This window comes from Poecilia reticulata, linkage group LG6, assembly GCF_000633615.1.
Source record: "Poecilia reticulata strain Guanapo linkage group LG6, Guppy_female_1.0+MT, whole genome shotgun sequence".
Lineage (NCBI taxonomy): Eukaryota > Metazoa > Chordata > Actinopteri > Cyprinodontiformes > Poeciliidae > Poecilia > Poecilia reticulata.
In genome coordinates, this window is record NC_024336.1 from 28170329 (window position 1) to 28194872 (window position 24544).

General features: G+C 37.4%; 1 protein-coding gene and 1 long non-coding RNA gene across 4 annotated transcripts in view; one reads left to right on the plus strand and one right to left on the minus strand.

Annotated features, from left to right (window-relative positions):
- Positions 1–4606, plus strand: part of LOC103466389 (uncharacterized) — a 5912-nt gene extending 1306 nt beyond the window's left edge. The window contains exon 3 of the long non-coding RNA XR_533940.1: positions 4197–4606. This is a non-coding gene — a long non-coding RNA (uncharacterized LOC103466389). The remainder of the gene's footprint in view (positions 1–4196) is intronic.
- LOC103466390 (1-phosphatidylinositol 4,5-bisphosphate phosphodiesterase zeta-1) overlaps positions 1–18704 on the minus strand; it is a 24220-nt gene extending 5516 nt beyond the window's left edge. Inside the window, exons 1-10 of one of the 3 annotated variants that reach the window (XM_017305107.1) lie at positions 18554–18704; positions 16920–17115; positions 15172–15373; positions 11232–11376; positions 10305–10457; positions 8214–8408; positions 7375–7528; positions 5744–5860; positions 2788–2960; positions 374–500 (exon numbers count right to left, since the gene is read on the minus strand). In XM_017305107.1, the coding sequence (XP_017160596.1) occupies positions 374–500; positions 2788–2960; positions 5744–5860; positions 7375–7528; positions 8214–8408; positions 10305–10457; positions 11232–11376; positions 15172–15373; positions 16920–17112 (1459 nt within the window). In that variant the 5' untranslated portion in view covers positions 17113–17115; positions 18554–18704. Of the gene's footprint in view, positions 1–373; positions 501–2787; positions 2961–5743; positions 5861–7374; positions 7568–8213; positions 8409–10304; positions 10458–11231; positions 11377–15171; positions 15374–16919; positions 17116–18039; positions 18167–18553 lie in introns of those variants that run through there. The other 2 variants (XM_008411925.1, XM_017305106.1) reach the window with 2 other exon arrangements.
- Positions 18705–24544: the final 5840 nt, after the last annotated feature.

Consider the following 24544-nt stretch of genomic DNA (forward strand, 5'->3'; position numbering starts at 1 on the left):
GTGCCTGCCATGCAATGCATGGAGGCAGTACTGACTTGCTTCGCAAGTCAGTACTGCTCTCCTTATGCATTGCTATGGCATGCCCCTAATAATAATCATCTGCCTTACGTGATGTCATAAGTAAGAAGCTTGTTTGCATAGGAGGGTGATTTTTACTTTTTATATGCATCTAAATTCAGTTTAATAGCTTTCACAAGAAAGTCTGGCTGGTATTTTTAGCTTGACCAAACGCTTTGATCAACCACTTTGCAGTAATATCAATTCTTAGTGTTTTAATGATTCTTTTTTTCCCCTCAGAAGACAAAAGTTGGGACAAATCAGGCTAAATTGAGTAGAGCCAGTCCTTAAAAGGAGTTTGCTTTGTGGTACTCACAATTGTTCTTGACAGTGTGAGTGCTTTTACTGCGGGAGTCGAATGTAATCCCATGAATCTCCACTCGGACAAATGGGTCCAGAGTGTTTCGAGACTTGATGACCGGAAGGTTGGACCCACTTATCACCTGTGAACAGAGAGAGGTGGAAGTCAACTCAGTTTAGATGGTGCCATAACAGAAACATTGGTATCAACAAAACAGAAGAAAGAAATTATGTAATGTTTTTTTTTTTTCTGTCAGACTGTAATTACTACAGTCTGGCAGAAAGCGAACTTATCTGCAGTCCTGTCACACTGTGCCTTCCCTTTCACTGCCTCTGATCAAAGACAAACCTGCAAGTACTTATCACGACATGCATCACTTGGTCGTGATGGAGCCTTACAGTGTCCAGCCTCAAATTAAGGTCCCTTCTTTATCACCCAAAGTCACGCTATATAAAAAAACACACTACATTTTACTCAGTAGCAACAATACCTTCATGTTGGTGTTTAAATCTCAGATTGGAATTGACTCAAAGCTTTGTCGTAAACATAAAAGGCATATTACAGCCTAACCCTTAATGGAGTAATTAAACTCGCATTCTGTTAAAGGTGACCTACTATGCTTGCTTGAACAGGTTAGAATAGGTCTGTGGGCTTTACAAAACATGTTCATTACATTTTCTCCACAAAATCGTCCTTCGATAATGACATTTTAGTCTGCTCAGTTCTGCTCATTTTGAGATCCTTTCAGAATGAGCTTTTTTAGGGCCTCTTGTCACTTTACATCCAAATAAGCTGCTAATGGCCACGCCCCATAACTCAACTTTTGAAAATGACTGCAAACAGTCATTTTCAAAAATGAAAATTTTAGAAATGTACGCAATTATACAAATGTAAATCTTTGAGAGGCATTAGTAGAGCCTCCTGCACAACCAAAAAGAATGCAGCAAGTTGTTTGTGAATGTTAAGTCAACAACAAAACACTTGTCTTTTCCAGCAGCCATTGTACAGCACATACAGCAGTAAAACCAGCTGACCAAACGTTCTGAAACTAGGAGACGGATGGAACTTCCCCTGGGTTGCTTGGTAACGTGCTGGACTTCTCTGGGGTTGCATTCGGGGGAGTTTTGAAACGTCTCATTTTCCAGACACCAAAAAACATCTTGCCAAAATTGACTGTTTTTAAGCACTTGTTGTCTAGATATCAGGTTAATATTCCTTTTCAAATACTGTCAGGTTTGTTTTATAATATCATTTTTGTATGAAAATAAAAAAATCTATCCGGTATTTACCCAAGTAATCTTTGATATTAACTTTTTAATGATCTAAAACCTTTAAATGTCACATAAAAAATAAAACTGAAGAGATCTGTAAGGTAGGAAAAACCTTTTCTCAGCACTGTAAGTGCCAGTATGTTGAACTTAATATTTTTCTTCAGGATGTTTTATGATGCAATCACAGGAAACTGCGGAAGCACAAAGTTGTCACTGTGAAGCAAAGGCTTAAAAGGAATTTGACCAACATCTGGGGATGTTATCTGCTTGAGTTTAAGTTAATTTAAAGCTTGAAGTTCATTTAAAGCCTCTTCACTGCAAAAGCATAAAATAAGTAAGTAATTCTGGTTAAAATATCTTAGTACACTAAGACAAAGCTAAATTACAAGTTGCTTTTCAGGAAGATAGAGGAGATTGTTTTAAGCAAATAGTTCCTTTAAAATTGATGAAAAAGTACTAGTTCCACGAACTATTTCACTCTTAGCAAGGGAAAAATGTCTTATGAGTGAAATAATCTACCAGTGGAAATAGTACTTTTTCCATTAATAATAAGGAAAACAATCTTAAAACAATCTCTTCTGTCTTGCTGAAAAGTTAAGTTAGCTTTGTCTTATTTCAAGTGTACTAAGAAATTTGCTCAATACTTGGCAAGATGTTGTATTTTTGCAGTGTGTGTGATATTTCTGCTAATATGTTGAACTCTTTTCACTTAAGACTCTATAAAGGATAATCTTATGAAACACCGCCAGGCAAAATCTGAAAAATTCAGATCATACCACTTCTCTGAGTCTTTGCTTCGAGGTTTCCTTGAAGATCCGAGCACCGCTCGCTAAGACACTTAGAATAATGGAATGCAATGATTTATTAATTGGACTGTCAGCCTAATTGCATTAGATTTCCTGTGTTTCCTTTTTCCCTTTAATTTCTAAAGGGAGATAATCTCATTAAAGAGACACGCTCAGGAAGTTTTACATCATTGTTACTTCACAGCATCCAGCAGGGGACTGTTTCTCTGGCAGCTAAGAGTGAAATAAGGTCTGCTATAAAAAAACACCCTAGATTGTGAGGTACAGACAGCGGCGTACAACTGAACCTCAATCCATAATCCATAATCCACCGCAGGGGGATTATTGAGCATTCGTTGCTCCATATCTGTACCTTGAGCACCAGCTGTATGGGTTTGAGGTAGCGGCAGCTGGTGCTGGGATCAAAGCTCTTCTCACTGGACATCAGCACCGCTGGCTTCAGGACGTACCCGCAGCCGCCGTTGTCTTGGAAACGGCCGTTGTTGAGGTCCATGGACAGGCCCGGAGACTGGAAATTCAGAGCCACTGCAAAACACAGAGGGACAGTCTGAGAACAATGAGAGCCAGGAGCCTCACGGCAACATGAGAGCTTTGTGCCCAAAGCTGGTCGGGGGGGAAGGAGGCCGGCGTGAGAGGATGTCTGCTCCACCGCACCGAGGAGAGTTACGTTATGGAACAACTTCAAATGTTTCTGCAGCAAAGGTTGCGTCAGATAGAGGGAAATGTATCTTGTGAGGTTTCTGTTGTCTAAACCTTTGACCATGTCCACTGCATATACGAGGGGTGTCCAAAGTTCGGCTCGGGGGCCATTCATGGCCCGCTGAAAGCATTTTAGGCGGCCCAAAGGGAGCCAATCTGGCTTGTGGTTGATGCAGATTGGACACTTTCTTCACATGATTTACAGATAAATAAGTATTAGGTACAAAAATAGATCCCCATTTATCAATAATGTTTTTGCATTCATCTTAATTTTAGATATAATTATAACCTTTTTCCCAAAAGCAAATCTTACTTTTCATATTTCTTTTTCAAGAAAACAATCAACCCAAAAATGTAGAAATTGTCGGAGTTCTTCAAGTTTTGTATCTACAATGATTTTGTATTTTTTACAGAAATCTGACCATTTTTTTCATTCTTATAAAATTGAAATTTTGTGTATTATTTAGCAGCTAAAATAAAAAGGAACCAAGAGTTTGTTTTACATTTTACATTTAACACGGGGCATTTTAAATGTGTAAAATAAACAAAATTTAAACTTATAATAAAACAAATTATGAAGTCTCTGTACACAAAATTGTCCTTAAAAAAAGGGCAAGTTGAGACCAAAACACTTTGGTTGTCCAGTTTTTGATGAGAAAAGAGAAAAACAATAAATCATGCAAATAGGAATTATTGAGCTTCAAACGGTGCCCTACCCTAACTCTGCAGACTGCAGTGGGTTTGCAGTTATTTTGTTATTTGTCACAGTTTTAATACCGTGTATTTTCTTAATTTCACTGCACAACAATACACTACTTTGATTGGGCTTTCTGAAACAATCTCAACAAATTACACTAAATTCAAGGGGTACAAGCAGTTCTGCAAAGGACTTGACCAGACTTCTGGCACAAATGAGAAAACTGTCAAATAAAAGAAGAAAAATATGTATAACTGCCAAAATGTTTGTCTGAATTAACAACTTTCTCCAGCATACGGTGTGAAGCTCCGCTAATCTAACAGTGATTGATCTGTCTGAGCTGCTGCTTTGTTCGTCTGTCTCAGAGCTCTGCAGCTGCTGAGCTGCCCCCACGCAAACGCGCGCCGTCTGCTCAGCAGGACTCCTTTTCAAAGACGCCACCAACCTGAATGAGCGATGGAGACGGATGAGGAGGAAGTGCAACGACAGACGGAGTGACTGGAGCCTGCAAGATGCAGCGATTCAGTGAGTCAGGAAAACGCAGTGAATAGCTGCAGAATTGTACATGTAAAGTTTAATATTTCCACTCAAAGCGTAATTTCACTGAGAGAAGTTTGTTACTGTTGATGTCGTCAAACTCGATTCAGACCGTTTGAGTGTGTAAAATGAAAATGTATGGGGCTCTTGACAATGACACAGCCGCTGTGCAAAGGAAATAAAGAAATACATTTACACAGGAGCAAATCAGTCTGGAGGAGGTGTGATAGGAGGCAGCAGAGACGTTGCTGCAGGGGCTGATGATCCCAAATGGAAAACAGATTTCTAAGCCATTCCCTTTGAAGTTTGACAACTCAACCTCTGCACGGCAACTTCTCTCCGTCTCAGCTTGTAATGAGTTGCAAAGACGATTCGGTGAATGTCGAAAGCTTTTTGATTCATTGTGACACTGCAGATACAAGGGATCAAAAAGAATCTTTCTGTATTCATTTTATTTAACATTTTGACAAGGACATTTGTGTCTGTACTTGGGATGTTGCTTAATGGTTTATTAGATTAAAATTAGTTACTTGTGATAAACTAATAAGGTCTGCTTTTAGTGTTGTAGTTCGGCTACCATCCAGCAAAGGGCGCCGCTGGTCATCCTTAAACAGAGCCAGTTGATACAGAAACAAAGATGGCGGCGGGATACCAGAATAGGAAAGAGAAACGGTCTGGTGTGGGATGCACAATGCATTTATGCAGTTCTGTTTTGAAATATAAACTCTCGACAAGCTACGAAAGAGGATTAGAGACACCGAAAAAAAAATAAAAAAATATGGACTTAATCTCAGACTCCCGACTGTCAGGATTATGTCTATGTCAGAACTTTTATTTACTACAATTTTGACCTTTTTTCTTTATTAGAACTATGATACATCTCAGAATTCTGAATTTTTTCTCAAAATTTTGATTTTGAACTCAGAATTCTGACTTTAATCTCAGAATTCTGAATTTCTTCTCAAAATTCTGAATTTGAACTCAAAATTCTGACTTTAATCTCAGAAGATTAAAGACAGATTTCTTTTTTTGTCAGTGGCCCTAATCCTCTTACATAACAAGCTCTTTAAGTTTCACAAGGTTTTTATTTTTAAAAGCCAAAATATAATGACAAATGTAGCCCTTGATGAAACGGAAACGATCAACCTTCTTCATACACAAGAGAATAATTTTTTTATTTTATTAATGGGCGTCTCTAAATTAATTAGTTGATCAATAAGATCAGTCAACTTTATATTAACTTATCAATAACATTAGATAATACTCCACACTGTTGCAACAGCATTTAAAAATTTAAATATCAGCGTTTCCTCAATAATGAATTAAATCTACATGTTCCTGCTCTAACAAGTATGTCTAGAGGTTCTGGACTCACCAAGCTGCGCGCCGATGTTCCAGAACTCCTGCGGGTTGTAATTGGACGAGGACGTTCTCGAGCCTGCTGGATAAATTCTGCTTAGGAACCTTTGATTGTGCTGAATAAAACTGGAAGCTGAAAGAGAGTATGCAGAAGCCGGTCAGGGGGAAATATTAAACATACAGCACTGAGTGCCACTTCCTTGTGATGCTCCACACTGTCACACTGGACGCCATCAGGCGGTAATGGGGTTCATCTGGAAGGACATGGTCAATTTTTGACGAGTTTCGAATACATTTTTCAGCTTAGTATGAGACGGATCTTATTCTTGCTCCTGGACTACAAATATTCTGCAGCTTCAACATGCAGTTCTGTGGAAAAAGTTTAAATAACTCTTCATTTCTTAACATTTTGCCTCCAGGGAGCCAGACAGTCCTGTAGTCTCATTACTTGGTCTTGATGTATGGATTCCTTAGGTTTTCTGAACATCTCTAAAAGTTTGTCTTTGGTTCTGTTTTATTCATTTTCTGTCCAAAAAAGAGGAAAGTGGACAACTGGAGTTCAAAAGAAGGTCAGTTCACAAGAACAATAATTTCACATAAAAACTTTTAACACTTTAAACTTTTAAGTGAGATTTTGCAGCTCCTCATGCACACACATATGACAGGGCTGCAAGGAATTTTTGTCACTATTTTTTTTCTTTACCCCAAACGTTCTTTATACTTTGTTTATTGAACATAAACAAAGTATGTTCAATAAACATACTTTATTGAAGTATGTTTACTTCAATAAAGTAAGTCTGAGAAATCTTCTTTCTCAGATTTAGAAAGAAGGTGTTTACCGGGTAAACATTTCCTTCGTATTCTTCTGAACTATTTATAGCTCTAATCAAGACCACAATGAACAGCATGGAAGAGAGCCTGGCTGTTTGGTAACAAACAGTAGAGAAATGTGGGATGATGGAAGATAATTCACATCGATTTCCAGATAAAAGTTTGGAATCCCAAAACTTTGTGATTTTCAGATACAAAATCCCAAAGATGGATAAATGAATGGATGGATGAATGGATGACTGATGGGTGAATACAGGATGGATTGATGACGAATGGATGAATAGATGGACAAACAGATGGATGCAGCATGTCTGTCCGTCCATGGGTGCCTTGAAGACCCAAGACTTTTGCACAGCTCTTCTTTGTATTTCACAGAATCAAACCTCCATTAATGTCTCTGACCCCATCACTCTTCACCATGACCTCATCATACCTCACAATGGCCTCATCACTCATCACCATGACCCCATCACTCATCACCATGACATCCCCATGACCTCATCACTCTTCACAATGACCTCATCATACCTCACTATGGCCTAATCACCATGACTTCATCACTCATCACCATGACATCCCCATGACCTAATCACTCTTCACCATGACCTCATCATACCTCACCATGACATCACCATGACATAATCACTCCTCACCATGACATAATCACTCCTCATCATGACATCACCTCGTTACTCCTCATCATGACCGCACTATGACATCATCACTCATCACAATGACATCGTCACTCCTAATCATGACATCGCTACGACATCATCACTCCTCACCATGACCTCATCAGCGAGTCTCTCTGTGTACCTGAGGCCTTGATGAGCTTGCGTGCCTTCTTTTCTGCCATGGACGTGTTCTCATAGCAGTTCTGATTGTCCCTGGAGTGGCTGAAGCTGATGAACTTCACAGACCGTGTGTAAATCACCAGGTCCGATAAAGCCTGGGCCACCTTCACCTTCTTCTGCTCAGTGCCGTTAAGTGAGACAAGGTTAAACTCATACTGAGAAAAAAATTAAACAATAAAATTCTGAGAATAATGTTGTTGCATTGCAGAAATACAGTCATAATGATATGAAAATAAAATTACAAGAAAAAACTAAGAGATAAACAGCCATGTTACGAGAAAAGGGTCATGAGGATAAAGTCGAAATAAAATCATAAAATTACAATAATAATCATGAGAAAAAAATGTTATGAGAAAAATAGTCGCATTACAAGAAGTGATATATAAAGTTGAAATAACATGAGAATAATGCCAAAATAATACGAGAATAATTTTATGAGAAAAACTTGTACAAGGAAAAGTTGTATTACCAGAAGTCACATCACTAGAAAAAAGTTTAATATGAGAAGAGTCAAAAGAATAAAGTCGTACGAGAGTAAAGTAATAAAATTATGAGAATACAGTTCATAATATTATATAATATTTATAATATTAGTGTTTTTAATACCAGAAAAAGGAATACCACAATGTCGTAATATTATGACTTTATCCTCATGTTATTTGACTTTTTTCTCATACATTATTCAGGTAATTTTATTTTGTAAGTTTTCTCAGCGTGACCCTGATACTCTGACTTATTACACAAACATGCCACTTACTAGAATCTGTTTTAAAGTGACTGAAGCAACAAACCCTGACTTACTTTCTTCTTTGAACTCATTTTTCTTGGAGACCAAAACTTTGCTTTGGGTTGAATGCTATCGTCCTCATCCTCCTCATCCTCATCATCCTCATCATCAGCATCCTCGCCCTCATCTGCACTGTCCTCTGTCTTGTCCTCTCTCCTAATCTGTGACTTTAGCTTTTTGTTCTTGATCAGGATCTTATACATCAAGTCCTAACGGTCCCACACAAACGGCACGAACTCAGTCATAAAGTTATGCACACAACCCTTAATATATATCATTAATTCATGCTCCTCTTTTAAAAATTATCACATACTTGCGTAAGTGTAACAGCCAAGCACCACTTTTGCATAAATCACTACAGCAGAGATCATTTCAGGTCATATTCGCATTACTGCACACAGTTTGGGGTTATAAAAACAGACCATTTAATCACACACCAATATATCTACTATTTACTCTATTTGTGCTTTAAATCGTCATCTGTTTCTGCCACAAACTGTAATATACAAGATTTTTGGGGAGAAAATATGACGCATATTGGCAGATTTACCAATGCAAGCAATGCTAGGGTCTATAAACTCTACAAATTACTTCCCTTGTTTAACAATATATCTTCAGATAAGAGTTATTCTCAAAGCAAAGTTAAAACATCTTTAAAAGACTAACTTTAGTGTTTCCAGGGGAAAGCTAAATAAGGGCCCCTCTTTTCAGTACTAACAATTTTTCAAAAAATTGTACAAGAATTGGGATTCTGACGAGACAAAGAAAATAAAACCGCACATCAATAAGCTCCTCCTCAAACCCAACAAAGAATATAATGAAAATAAATATTGCTGGACCATAAACTGTCCCAGAATAAACAATATTGTTGTTTTGACACCATTTTCTAGCTGATGAACATTTAACACTGAAACTGGAAAACATTTTAAACATCCAAAATAAATAAACAAAACAACTGAAAACAACAAACAAAATTGTCCTTAAAAAAAGGGACCATTTTGGACCAATTCACCAGACTGAAGCCTTTGGTCAGTTTGAGAAGAAAAAGAGACAAAACTAGAGAAACAATCATGCAAATGGAAATAACCAAGTTCAATTTAACTGATCGACAGACTTGTGCAACAGATCTTTAAAAATCTGCATAGACACCAATAAACTTTGCATGTCCAAGAACACAATCAGCTGTTTAAGTAATGCACAGGTTTCAGGTAAAACACTGTAGCGACTTTACAGGCTCCAAATTTAACGACTTTTTAAACGCCTAGAGCAACTTTTTTCTCAAACAAGCGACTAGCCATTTTGTTGTTGTCGTCATTTGATACTTTTATGACAACAACATGTGAAACTAAGTTTCATAACCAATAGGAAAATGTGCCTGCAGTTGCCACGGTTCAACCAAAAGAGGGCAGCACAAAATTGGTATTAGACAAATTACGCAGAATTAAACAAATATACCACAGAAACATAAAGATGTGCTGTCTTTGAGCCCCAGTTTAGACATTTTATCTGCAAAGAAAGATTGATTTTGTGTTTAGTTTCTCTTTAAACTCTCATTTTCATAAACTCGAGGACATTTCCCTTCGTCCCTGTGTAATGTTAGTATTTATCGTTTTTAGGATAACGGCTCCTTTCTTTCTGAGTGGCTTTGCAGCAGATGTTGGACCAGGACTCGTTTCTCTGTGGAGAAACATTAACACCAGCTTGAGCGAACTTCGTCACATGGTCCGTTGCTTTTATTCATTTCAAAAACGGAGAATGTTTTCATCTCCGAGACAAAGAACCCAATGGCCAAATGAACAATTTATTGTTCTGCACATTTTTTCTGTCCATGATATCAGCTAAAAATTCCCATGAGCGGTCATCCTGCCATCAAGCTCACGTTCACACTACAGCCTGAAGTGACCCAAATCCAGTTTATTTTCTGCGTATATTTCTTCCAAATATATGCGACTTGTATGTGATCATCTGATGTGTGTTGTTCAGACTTCATGTAAAGGTCAGGTGGAGGTCGCATTAAGGCAAAAAAGTGGAATTGGGTCACTTCAGGTTGCAGTGTGAATGTAGCCTTACATTCTTCAACACATCCTCTGTTATACTAGTCTTACATTTGGGCTTGGGAGGTCTCCGGTGGTCGGGTGATCCAAAGGACACTTCAACAGCTTGTCCCCCAGGATGGACATCAGGTACTCGGCCATGACCTCCTGCTGCTCCTCGCAGCAGTGGTTTTCCAGAGACAGAATCACCGGGTAGGCGGAGACCTGTCAGGACGCAAATAAAATCTAATTTAACAAATCACATCACGAAAGAGTCCAAAAAAATCAGACTCCTGAAATCAGAAAGTGTGCAGTCACAGTGTTCAATGCAAAAACACAAAATATTACCAAGTATTTATGGTCTAGTTTCTAGTGCAAATATCTTAGTAAACTTGAAATAAGACAAAACTATCTTACAAGTAACTTTTCAGCACAATATGGAACCTTGTTTTAAGTAAATTATTCCTTATTATCGATGAATAAGTTCTAATTTCACATATATAATTATTATACACAACATGGGAAATTTAGTTATTGTTTAACGGTTAGATTATTTAACATAGCTAGCACTTTTTCATCAATATTAATGAATCATTAACTTAAAACAAACTCTTATTCCTTCCTGTAAAGTTACTTGTAAGTTAGTTTTCACAACAAAGTATTAGGAAAAAATTACAAGAGTTAAGTCATATAGAGAATAAACTCATACCAGAATAGTATTATAATAGTCATATTGCCACTTTATTCTCAAAATCTGACTTTATTCTCATATTATTATTAGTCTTGTATTATTTCTATTTTTCTCGTAATATTATAGCTTTATTTCTCGTAAATTTATTATACTTGCACTAGAAACTAGACCAAAACTGCTTGGTAAGACTTTGTGTTTGCTAACTGGACCAGTAGCATCTCAGCAGAGATTCCTCGTGCTTATAAAAGTGTGATCAGAAGCTGATTCTCGGCGCTGCATCAATGCGAGTGAAAAGCCGGAGCTGTTACCTCGAAGGCGTGTTGTTCCACGGTTCTGATGACATCCTTGAATAAAATCTTGGTGGTGAGGGTGTAGCCGTGGTAAACTACGGGCTCCGTATCTGGACCATCCCAGCAGTCGATCTCCAGACAGCGGCAGCCTTTCCTCAGGGCGCTGCGTCACACACACACACACACACACACACACACACACACACACACACACACACACACACACACACTGAGTTCATGCAGGGTTATCATAATCACAAACTTCACTGCTTCCTTCCCATGCATACATTCTCACTCATCTATTTCTGTTTTTAATGATACCATAGATGTGTATTCCTTCTGCTCAATATTTAAACATGAAGTCTTGTGGAAAGCAGCATTCTGCTTGAGCTGGATGATAATGATGTCACTTTAAATTGTTATGGATTTGATATATTTTCTGGCAGCGTAGTGAAGAGTTATCTCCGTTTCTGCAGATGCTCTCCAGAGGGACTGCTTTTGGTTTTCTGCCAGTTTATTGCCTTCTTTTATATCACTAACGAAGCGACGTAGAAAAGCTGCAGCCCAATGCAAATCATTATGTTGTTTTTTTAAATCTTGGTGTCCAGTTAATGCAAATACTGTAAGGGGAAAAACAAGATGGTCCAAGTTGGGAGTGTAAGTTTTCTGTCTGATCGGTGATTACTGATCTTTAAAAGTCTGACCTGCTGATTCCAGTTTTAACTAATACTAACTATTTTTTCTTTTTGTCTGAAATGTCGTTAAATATAGCAAGAAAGTCTCTGAGTTGGCAACAGGTGGATGACTATTGTTTTTTATTATTTAACCGTTTATAAGCATTTTCCACATTTGTTTACATATAAAACATACATGAAAAATTCACATTAAACATTATATAACGTAAAACTTTTGATGGGAGCTTTTCTCCCATCCAGTTTGTCCAGGTCTTTCTCTATTTTTCATCGCTGTCTTTTGTCTTGAATAGTGTCCATTTTGTCCTATTTTCTTCCATCTATTTGCTGAAGTCTCAGATGACATGTCAATTTTTTCATAATGTAGATTTATTCTATTATTCCAATCCTTTGTTCATGACAGAGGGTCCACCTTTACCCATTTTCTTACTAGCTGTTAGCATTATTATTGTCCTCAGATAGCTGAGGCGGGTGACTCGTTAACCGCAGACGTGACCTGATGGGCCGGTCTGTCAGTCAAACCTCTCACAGCAGAGCAGAAGAGGACAGAGGCAGATGAAATCAGGGCATAAGATCAACCGATCACTGATCTCGTACCGATGAATTGATGCAACCCTCGTACAAGTTAAATATTCACTCTAATCAGTGAAACGATGCAATAAGTAACAGTTATGGGTGCACAATTTCCTTAATTTTGGGAGATCAGCTGATACTTGCATGTGAAGCTGATTTTATCTACATCAGCAAAGGTCTAAAAATCAACCTCTGTCCTCTTCTGCTCTCCCATCAGAGAGGTTTGACTGATCCACCAGGTAATCTCTGCATGTTTTCAGTTAGAATAATCCCTCCACTGTTACCAACTCAGTGACTTTCTTGCTATATTTAGCAACATTTTAACCAAAAACAATCAGTATCGGCCAAATTTGAATCAGCAGGTCAGGCTTTTTAAAGATCAGTAAAAACTGCAATTGCTGCACTCTTTAGGAGTAACATAACAAAATCAGACTTTAAGATGTACATAAAACCGCATTATGTAATAATCAAGGCAAAATAAAATCTTGAATCCATTTTGGACCATTTTTTCTTGAACGACTTGCAGGTTAAAGCTTCAGTTCAAGACGTTTTCCTTGGTAATTGCAGTTATGAACTGAGAATATGAAGAAAATTGGAAAACAGTGTTTTAGATTCACTTCACATAAAATCCACATAAAACACATAGAAAGCCTAATGTAATAGTTTTCAGTGTAGTTTTAACTTTGTGCCTCAGTTCAGTTGCGTTCACTCTCCAAAGGGTGAATCTAAGCTCTTTTTTTTATTTCCTTGCTGAGTCTCTAATCAGCAGCCTTCTGCAGCTGTAGTCCTGTTTTTCTCGCAGATAAACATTTAGTTATCAGGCCAGAGCAGAGCTTGAAGGCTGCCGGGGCTGAATGGTTGGTTTCTACCAGCTGGCCGGGGCATTCAGCCGTTCGCCGGATCCATAAATACTGAACTCTTGCTGCTGTCAGCTGCTTTGTAATCGCTCTCATTGTGCCACAGAGGTATCCACAGCAGATTTGCTGTCTGCCTCAGCACATGAGTAGGTCAGTGAGACGAGAAGGACGATATTCAGTGTTCAGAAACCAAACGTGCAGCTCTGCAGGTTCAGGATCGACTTACAAAGAAAAACTTGATTTCAGCGCTTTTTCCTTTTAGGCATCTTGTATTTTTAGATTCTATTTGAACAAATCAATAAAATAAATCAAAAACAACATACATTTAAACATGTACACTAAAAACTTAAGTTAATAATAATTTTAGCTACAAAAGAAAAGGAGCTACAAGTTTATTTTAATTCCCACCCAGTTTTGCTATTCTTCAATACTCCCCTTATATTAAGATACATATGACAGTATGTTATATCTATAGCTTACATAGAAAATATTATTTTATCCTATTTTTATATACCATATTTACCTCACTATAAGGCGCACTGGATTATAAGGCGCGCCTTCAACGAATGGCCTATTTTAAAACCTTTTTCATATATAAGGTGCATAGAATAGACGATTCAGTTTGGGTTGCCGTACTCTATTATTACACATCCACATTTATAAAGAATTGGTCCCCGAGTACTTTATATAGTAGTCTGCCCCAGTTGTTGTTTCACTCAGTGTTGGTGTTGCGATATTGTGCCCAACTGCATTCTGGGTAACACAGACCATCCGACACGCTGCCGCCGCAGTCTCTGTCTCTTCCCCCGAACCCTCCCAAACTTTATTAACAAACCACCGTTCTGACAACTATCCCAGCATGCACTGCGCACTCCTTCTTCTACGGGCGAAAATGAAGTCGGCGGCTGCTTACCGTAGTTGCTAGACCTGTTGTGGCTCAATATTGGTCCATATATAAGGCGCACCGGGTTATGAGGCACACTGTCGGCTTTTGAGGAAATTGAAGGTTTTTAGGTGCCTTATAGTGCGGAAAATACGGTACTACATTTATTTAAATCATAGAGAAGAGGATTAGGGTCACTGGAAAAAGAATTCCGACTTTTTTCTCAGAATTCTAACTTTAATCTAAAAAGTCTGAAATTTTTTCCTCAATCTGACTTTTTTTTGTTGTTAAATGTGACTTAAAAAATAAATAAATCAGACTTTTTTTCCCAAAAATCTGACGTTTGTTTCCTTCAGAGTTCAGTCTTTTTTTTTCTCAGAGTTAGAAAAACAATCTGAACTTTGAAAAAAATTCCAAACTGAGAAGAAAAAAGTTAAAAGAATTCAGAATAATTCTTTTTTTCAGGGCCCTAATCCCGTATTATTTTACTATTCATGAATAAACTTCATCCTTCACAAAGCTATGTAGAAATATTTTTTGTACCTTTTTTATTGCTTCATTTCTTCATCCATGCTTTTTTAAAATTAATATTTCCCCTTAAATTGCGTCTTTGTAAGCAATTCTTGAATATGTTTGGATAGTAGATTATGTATTGCTCTGTACATTAAGTACTTTGAATTCAACCAAATCCAGAGATTTCAATGCTCATAATTATATAAATTGTGGGTTTGTGCATTCTTTGTATAATACTTTAAGTATCCTTATTGCGTTGTTCTGGTACAGAATATTGTTTATTCTTCTGAGAATTGCAGTACATTTGACAGCTTTGATCTTCCGTAGGTTTCACCAGATTACACCAAGAAATGTTTTGTCATTCCCTCTTTCTATATAATGCCAATTCTCATTTATAAATTTTTAAATGATAGACAAGGCGTCGTAAAAACGCTCCCCACCTAACATACGCGTCCAGGCGGCTCTTCCCGACCAGCTGATCTCCGGTCAGGTAGGTGTTGTGAGACGAGGAGATGAAGTAGCTGGTGAAAGGCTGGTCCATGTCCTGGTACACCATCTTATGAGTCCGGTTGAACACGCAGCAGTCTTTGGACTCCATATACCTGAGGAAGCCTTCGAACGTCATGCACCTGTTTTCTATAGCTGAAAGGAGGAAACAACAGGCTGAACTCTGGGTCAGGAAATTTAATAAAACAGCTGCAACAGCAAACCCAAGCAGAAAAACTGCTGATCCCCTTAACATGTAAGGACACAGTCTGCTAACTACTTCGCTAATGAGGTTTTTTATTTGTTTTATTGAAAAACACTTTATTTTGTTCTAAGTGGAATATCTGAGCTGCCATACCCCATTTTGTCTTTTTACCAATACCAGAGCTGCGTCTTTAAGTATTCCAGCTCCAAAATAGACATGTTGCAACCGAGCAATCACAGATCAATTTACATAAAAGTAAAGTACCCAAAAATCACAAGAGTAGCACTACTTCAACAATTTTAAAGTAAAAAGTAGCTTTCCAAGAAATGACTCAAGTAAAAATATATAACTGATCAATCATTTAATATTTAACTTTTTTGTACTTTAAATGTTTTTAAAGGTCAAAATTAAAATAAATCATATTTATAAAATAACTACAAAATAACTGAATTAGGTAAAGAGAACATTTTTTCAAATCCGTTTCTTTCAATATGAAACTTAACAGAAATTGCAGGTTTGTGTCTTGAGTCCTGTGAATTTTTGGTTAAAACAAATTTTCTTGTGAAGTTACTCAGTGGGTAGAGGATCCAGAAACTTTACTGAAGTAATACTGTTATAAATAAATATATAATTTATTTATTTATTACATATATAATTATTTTAATAAATGGGTTAATGAAACCAAATGAGCATCCCCATAAAATAAAAACAAAATAAATATTAAACTGTTTGACGTTCATTTCAAGATTGTTTTTGTGTATTTTGTTACTTATTTATATAATAATGGTGTTTTATTTTGTGACTTATTTTCAGAGATCTTTATTTTTATGTTCATATAGTCAAATAACTAAATAAATACACAAATAAACCCTGAAATAAAAAAACTAAAACTGATCGACAAAATCCCCTTTAGAACATATTTTTTATTTGATTAACAGTATTTATTTATTTAAATTTTAATAAAACAGTGTCCACGGTCCCAAAAAGAGAAACTGGCATCTATATCATGTTAGATTTACAACCAGAGGAAACAGAAAATCAGTAAATGCTAAAAAATTTTTCCTAAAAACAACTAAAGCATTAAAAAAATATTATTTTATATAACTTTAAGGGGATTGTTGGGTTTTCCAGTAACATTCAGTTCTTTCTGGATTGTTTTTCTTCACAGTTCTGTCTTTTTAAGATCAGATTGAATTATGCTCCTTGCATGAACATTTGTTCCTGCACAGCTGCAGACTCGGTGCGACTGGGAGACACGTCCTCTTACATTTCCTGCTTTTTAATGAGACGTTCTGTGACTCACTCTGCAGCACATCGAGCTTTTAACAATACCTGTTCCACTTTCCCAGTGATGAATCCTCTTTTCTCCTGTCAGGTCCCAACTTACATGCAGACTGAATCACCATCGTCATGATTCATCTATTTTCCATAATAATTTTTAAACCTTCTTGATGCAGCGACGAGACGAGCTTCCCCCTCGTTCACTCAGTCACTCACCTGCCTCGTCGATCTCGTATCTGTCGATCAGATCCTCCGCCGTGTCTTTGTTCGCTGCGAGCTCCATTTGTTCCTTACAGAGGAACGTCAGCAGAGCGCTCGCAGATAAAGTAGGGATTCCTTCTGTGTATCTTTGAAACAGAGACAGGATTTCTACTCTCCTGGATTGCAGCACCTTGGTTCTCTTCAACATTACCTGCATAAAGTAAAGTTTAATCAATCAATTGAAGACATAAAACCGTACTAAGATCAATTCAGGCTCATTAGAGGGTTTTTCATCAAAACTGACTTTTTCTGTTGGTCTTACTTGATATTCTAATTATCTGGGAATTTCAGGTTTTTTGATTAAATATAATTACCAGAATTTACAGAAATCAACACTGGATATATGTCACACTGTGTGTGTGTTGAAAGTAAATACACAGTAAAAATAGGCAATAAACAATCAATCAATCAATCAATCAATCACATGATAAATTAAAAGCAGCTCAATAATTTCAATTTGCAGGATTTATTGTTTTTCTCTTTTGTCTTTTTAACTAGTCTTCTCAACTAGCTTTGGTCTCAACTAGCCCTTTTTAAAGGGCAATTTTGTTTACAGCAACTTCATAATTAATTTTGTTTAGTTTTTCTGTTTATTTATTGTGGATTTTTAAAATGTTTTCTGGTTCCAGTGTTACATGTTCATTTTGATCTTTGAGAATGTTTTCTTCCGCTTTATTACCATTATGTCACTTAAAAATCAAAACAACAATATCATCGTTTATCGCGATAACTTCCTGGACAATTTATTGTCCAGCAAAAACACAGAGTTTAATCAAGCGAGTATTTGTACACTTGAAATAAGACAGAACTAACTTACAAGTAACTTTTCAGCAAGATATAACACCTTGTTACTTGCTGAGATTTTGTGTTTTTGCAATGTAATCTACAAGTTTCAGTTCTGGAATTAAATAAATTAACCTTTTAATCACATTCTAATTTATTTATTGAGCTGCAGCATTTTTTTTTAGATGATTTTTGTGAGTCTCAACTTTCAGTGACAGATTACATTTTCACAAAACTTCTTCCGGAGGCCGTGAACAGAGGTGTCAGCCATGAGATGTATGTCGGTGTTTACCTGTTCGCATCTTTAGAATACTTATGTCTCAAGCTCAACATGAAAGGGAATAAAAGAGAAGTCTGGATTTTTGCCTCCGCAGATGAAATCTTCGGAGGGACAAAAACTGCTTCTCCTGTCTTTGTCATTCCTCTCAGGCAGGGGGGAAAGTCTGTGACAATCTCTGGCTTATTTATATATATTTTTTCATTTTTCTTTATTATTTCTGCCACTTTCCCTCCATATCGTTCAGCTCTACATGCCTTCAAAGTGCCTGTATGCCACGATGATGTTAGCAGCGCAGAAAAGACCTTTCATACTGAAAAGGCTTTTAATTAACTTTTAATACTCCTGCAGAAATGAAACATTCCCTTAGGTTACTAATCATCCAAGAACCTAATATAAATTACAAAAAAAGTAGATAAAATATGCATGATGCATGATGATGATGGCTTTTACAGTAACAAAGGCTTTCGTCAGTTAGCTTTAGCGCAGCTTGATTAATTTCCCCAAAACTTTTCTGAGACAACCTTACCTTGATTAAAGATGGCCGCTGAGCCTCTGCTTTGAAAATGTAAAGATAGATTTATATTAATATTAAAAATATGTTTAAAAAATAAGCGCTATAGCCGTTGGGCATGAAAATAGTCTCTAAAGTTTTCAGCCAGTTTCTCTGTAGGTAAGGAAAGTTGTTGCCATGGTGACGGAACATTCCAGTTCTAAAGGCAGGAAATGTGAAAATCACAAACGCAACAGTTTCTCTGTAGTGTTGCCTCCCTTTATGCTACCGGTGAGAAGTTTCCTCTCTGCTTTAATGTTTTCTGTTTTTATAAAAACTTTCCACTTCTTAGTTTTGTTAAAATCTTTTCTAAGACAGAATCAGTACAACAGATTAGAGGTACAGCTGCCGTTAAAGCGTTTAATAAACCATCGTCTCTGAGGTCTAAAATATTTCAAATTAACGAAAAACAGAATTTCAAATTTCCAGTTTTCTTTTTTTTCCTTTGAATATAGTCAAATCTGAATATAAAAGAGCCCAATTAAAGGTTAGTTTCCCAATCAGATGATTTCTTGGCAAAAACGCAGGCAACCTTTTGACCCCTCACACTGTAAAACATTTGAAGGTGGTTTAACTTGAAAATGAAAGTTCACCTGCTGCCTTGAACAAGAAAACTGTTTTGGTTTTAACTCAGAAATTAAAGTTCATGAAGTTGATTTAACAACAAAAACAATGAAATTGTTTAACACACGAGTTAGGATTTACTTTCTCCCCTTTAACTTTGGCAGCTATTTTCTGATTTTATTTTTCAACTTTTAATCTTGCATACATCACCATGATGAACGGTGATGCTAACCTTGTCATACTGCTGCTTACTTCTTGCTATAAGAACAATTCACATCTGCACTGCTGAGGTTAAAATGATCATTTTTTCTGTGGAAAGTGCAGCTGAAAAACAATAATTTGGTTCCCCAGTGTGTTCTCTGCTTCAGCATGTGTCTCACAAATTACTTTTTGCTTGCAATTTTCTACAAGGGAACAGTATATATCATGCAAATGACTGCCAAGATATTCAGATTAGTTCTAGCAGCGTTAATTTCATGAAATAAAGTCCAGATCCTCCACAAAGCCAAAACCACAGACGATCAAAGTGTTGATGCGTCATGAAGAAATGCTCTGAGCATGTCGATGAGGTTTCCAGGACAATATCCACTCTTCCTTACTTCCTTCCCTGGTTGTGTGATTAAACATTTTGATGCAACACCGAGTAGCTGTTGCCAAGTTGAAATGGGCAGAGTTGTTTCTGTCCACACCAGCCTTTAATTGTTTGGCCTTGGGCCTGTCAGAACAATCTGGAGCAGTAGTCTGACGTGATAATTCCCAGGCTGTGAGCATGAAGCCCTCTTTATGGCCCCAGTCTCTGCTTCCTCGTCCCTCTTTCTCCGCAGCCGGTTAGCTGGACTGATTTGAAGTCGCGGCGTGTAGGTGTCATGAAATCTGTCAGGTTTGGTTTTGGTGCAACTGTGGAGATTGGAGTGTTGAAGAACAGATCAGTATAAGAATACATACATCTCAAGCAATGTCACACGTTCGTGAACTTTGTAAGTTTACGTTCACACTGCAGCCTGAAGTGAACCAAATCCGATTTTTTTTTCTTTTTCTGCATGGTTGTTCACCATATGTGATCCCTGTTGTGAACTGAAAACAACCTGGTAGAGAGCGTGCTCATTGTTTTTGCCAACCGCCATAAAAAAGAAAAAGTGCTCAGTGCAGAAGTAAACATGGATGCTAACGATGGAGCATAGCTTACTATTTTACACTTGTTATCCAACCAGAACCAGCGCATTAACAACTTAACCCTTATTATAGTCCGCTATGGTTGCTGTTTCTCTTCCTGCTTGCTCGTATCAGGGCGTAGAACAGTGATGTTGGTCGAGACTCAATGACATTCGGGTCAGATGAATGCGACCTGGACGTTCAGATTCAGGACACATACACGACTCCGATATCCAAATAGTCAGGTTTGAATAAAAAAAAATCCAATTTGTGTTGTTCAGGCTGTCAAAAGATTTGATTCAGGTCGCATTAAGACAAAAAAATAAAAACAAATTGGAATAGTGTCACTTCAGGTTGCGAGTCTGAACGTAGCCTAACTGACAGCCATCTTGCAATTGAGTTACTATGGCAACAATAAGCAAACTACAAGCTTAAAACAAGCTCTTGCCTCATTCCTATCTAACGTTTTGAGTACTCTAACCACTTTTGTGTAATACTAAGATAAATATCAGTGATATTTACTGCTGAACTGGCAAAATTAGCTCAGCTGATGTAGCTTTTATCTGCAAGCTAAGAGACGTCACACGAAGAGTTCGTACATCTTTTACAAATCCGTTTAAACGTTGACTGTTTACTTTTCATGTTTACTCAGTAGTGAACTACATGAGATCAGAGGCAGCTTGTCCACATCGTCTCACATATTTTGCTTCTCCATTGCATACAGTCGATCCCGACAGCAGCCATTTTGTTCATGTATCTTTCTTTCTCTCTCACATCGGTTAAAAGTGCCCACATATTTTCTTTTTGTTGGTCTCGAAGCCAGTATGCATTGTGCAAACGCTGCCCTCCTACGATGGTGCGGATCACTCCCGGAAGTGATCCGCGCCATCTTGGTAGGCAATATATTTAACATAGATTAATAAAGTTATAATATTTTACCTGATAAAACATTTGCAGCTAAATTAAAAAGTATCAGGCATCTTTTATGCTAATGGATGTAATAATTGTTTAATAGTAAGTAAAAGTGAGGTGAATTTAAAATTCAGTATTTCTTTACATATTTTATTGCATTTTCTGTAGGCAAACCCACAGATTTGTTGTGGTTTGTTATGGTTGTTACGCAGATCTTCTGTGTAACAAATACCATGTTAAAAATAGCAAAACACCCAATCTTGCCACTTAAATACTTGAAATAATGTTTATAGCATCCTCTAAATGACAATAGAAATAACAGGTTGCTCAGGAAGCAACAGTACCACTAGGACAGATCATGCCAATAATGCAGCATTACAAACATGCTGGAGGTTTGGTTTGGTTTGCCACTGGAAAATAAATCAAAGTTCCTTGCTGGTTAGTATTCCTGTTATTTCTTGACAGATATTGCTGTGGCCTGGAGCAAATGACCATCTGTCAGGGAAGCGACAGCGTGCATGTTTCTGAGGCTCTGAAATCTGCATTCTGTGGCAGTTCCTGGGTGTGGAGCGACTGGCAGCTGGGTTGCAGCTGAAATCAGCAGGTCAAAGCAGCAGGAACAAGAGACGTTCATCTGTAATCCAGCTCAGGATGGAGCCATTGATACTGATCTGGGCCCGTCCGGGGAACGCGTGAGTCCTGATAATACACGGATTCTGGAGGCAAGCCTGCAAGCCGCGGCAGGCCGGCCACACCTAGATTACGCTTTAAACAGAGAAACGTAACCAACTGGAATGTTGAGTTTTACAAAAACAACAACGATGGAATGCAGGTTTTGTCACAACACAGGTCAAATACAAGTCTCCCCATATCGGATTCAAATTATTTAAAGAGGCAGTACTATCAATCTATGAATCAAGTTTATTTGTGTAGCTTATGTTTTATAAAACCCCAAAAATACAAAGTCATGATAACAACATACAATCACCAATTGAGAAGCAAGTAACAAAGATTAGTGCCATTTTATAGCACAGTCAAGTGACTGTTACCTTCAGTTGTTACACAAATGTTTTACATATTAAATATCATGTAAGAGAAATTTCACTGTGTAATTTAATGCCTTGAAATTGGGCCTCTGTCTCTTTAAAAACCCACTGAGAAGCAGCTTGTATTATCAGTTCAGCAGATGTGCAGTTATACCAGGTGTTTGCTAATTGCTGTTGACTAGTCTGAAGGAGCTGAGTGGAGGAGACACAGCTCTGAAGCTTGGAGATAGACCTGTCACAATAAACAATCAATTAATTGCATGATAAATTAAAATGAGCTTAATAATTTCCATTTGCAGGATTTATAATTTTTCCCTTTTCTCTCTTTCTACTAAAAACTGGAGGACAAAAGTCTTCAGTTTGGTGTTTTGGTCTCAACTGAACCTTTTTTTTGAAGGGCAGTTTTGTTCACAGACTTCATAATTCATGTTTTGTTTATTTATTTTGTATATTTAAAATGTCTTCCAGTTCCAGTGTTAAGTGTTCATTAGAATTAAAGTTTGCATTTTTATCCCATCACCATTATATCACTTGAAAATGGTCTCAAAACAACAATACTTTCATTTATCCCAATAATTTCTGGGACAATTTAACATCCAGCAAAATGTGTTATTGTGACAGCCCTACTTGGAAACTGCAGCTCTAGGGAGGAGCTGTGGCTCGAAGGCGGGGCTAAGTCCACCCAGGCGTTTTGCACAACTGAATGGTTGCCATGGAGATGAAAGAATTTTTCAAACATTCATGAAATAATCCAGGCAACACTCCAGGTCTGTTTTCGATGAGCTTTACGTCACGTTGCACCATGACGTAAAGCTCAAATTAATTTTTTCTTTTTACAAAATAATATCCCTTTAAAAATAAACACAAGTAATTTCCTGGTGGAATGCAAAACTGTTTTTCTCGGTTCAGAACTGTGCAGAAAACAGTCTTCAATGGAAGCCACTTAAACCGAGCCACGTATAATTGGTCCGCTCTGTGGCGCAGCTCACGAGGACCAGAAAGCACGACAGCAAGAGCGCTAATTTAATTACATCTGTAACAAATTATGGAATAATCGTCAAACTTTTGCTGACTGCTTAATTATAGCTGGTTCCAGCCAATGAGCAGTAATCCCCAGCAAATTACATATCTTCTCTCTGTCTCAGTGAGACTCCCCATTCATTTTCTGTGCCAGCTTGCCCCATAATAGACATGGGAGATTAATTGGTGTCTGTTAGCCTTGCTGGCTGCCAAGAGTTCTGCTGGAGGAGGCCGTTCACGTGGCAGGGAAAATTGACCCACTTAGCACTCCATCATAGTTCGTGCACCTTCTCCATCCAGGCAATTAGTTGCTGAACCGTGCCTCGGCGGAATTATCCGTCGGTGCGTGTCTTTCTTCCTCCTATGAATCTGCAGCATGGAAAAACAGATAATGTTAGGTAAATAAGTTATGTATTTGAGTTTGTCTGCTGCCTGACTCCTGTGAGGTCGTATTCTGCTGCTACTTTTGTTAGCCAAAATAAATCATATTATGGAAATATGGAGAATTATGTCAAACACTCCCAGTAGTAGGACTGTTTGTATTCCCCTTTAAAAGTTAATATTATGAAACTTCAAGCTGCCTTCAGCATCTAACGACTCTTTTTGAGAGTAAGGAAAACTTGAAAAATGTGTATTTAGTGTAAACGTATTTGCCCCCTTCTTAAATTTTTGCTTTTCTGGTCACATTTAAGTTTTTTTTCACACCTGACTGTCCAGTAGACTCAGTTCTTTTGGGAACCAAACTTGCAACATTTGTTACATTTTCAGCTGCTACGCTTTGCTTCCACAATAGAAAAACCAGTTCCCCTCCTCGCCTGTGGTGGCGCTGCAACAAGAGCCACTGAAGGAAACAACGTGAAAACCTCAGAAGAAAACACTGAGCACAACTTCCTTCTTCTCAAAATGTAAACAAAAATGGAGGCTTCATATTTTAGTGGTTGTAGGATTTCTCTTTTGTCTTTGGTAAATGACAATAAGAAATTTCTCCACCTAGCGGTAAACTCTTGTATTTGTTTTGGTTTTATTTACCCAGAATTCCCTGTGCTGTAGACAGTAAAATACAACTCTCTTGATTAACTGACATGCTGGCTGCATGACAAAGATGATGTTTTTATCAAAATATGAAACCCTTTTTGCCATACATAAGGCTGAATATATCTGCAGTCCTTACTGAACCACTGTATTATAATATGAGTGAATACATCTTTGTGCGAATCAGTATTCATGCTGCGCTATGTCTTTTTCTATTTATGCTGCTACTTATGTGACACTT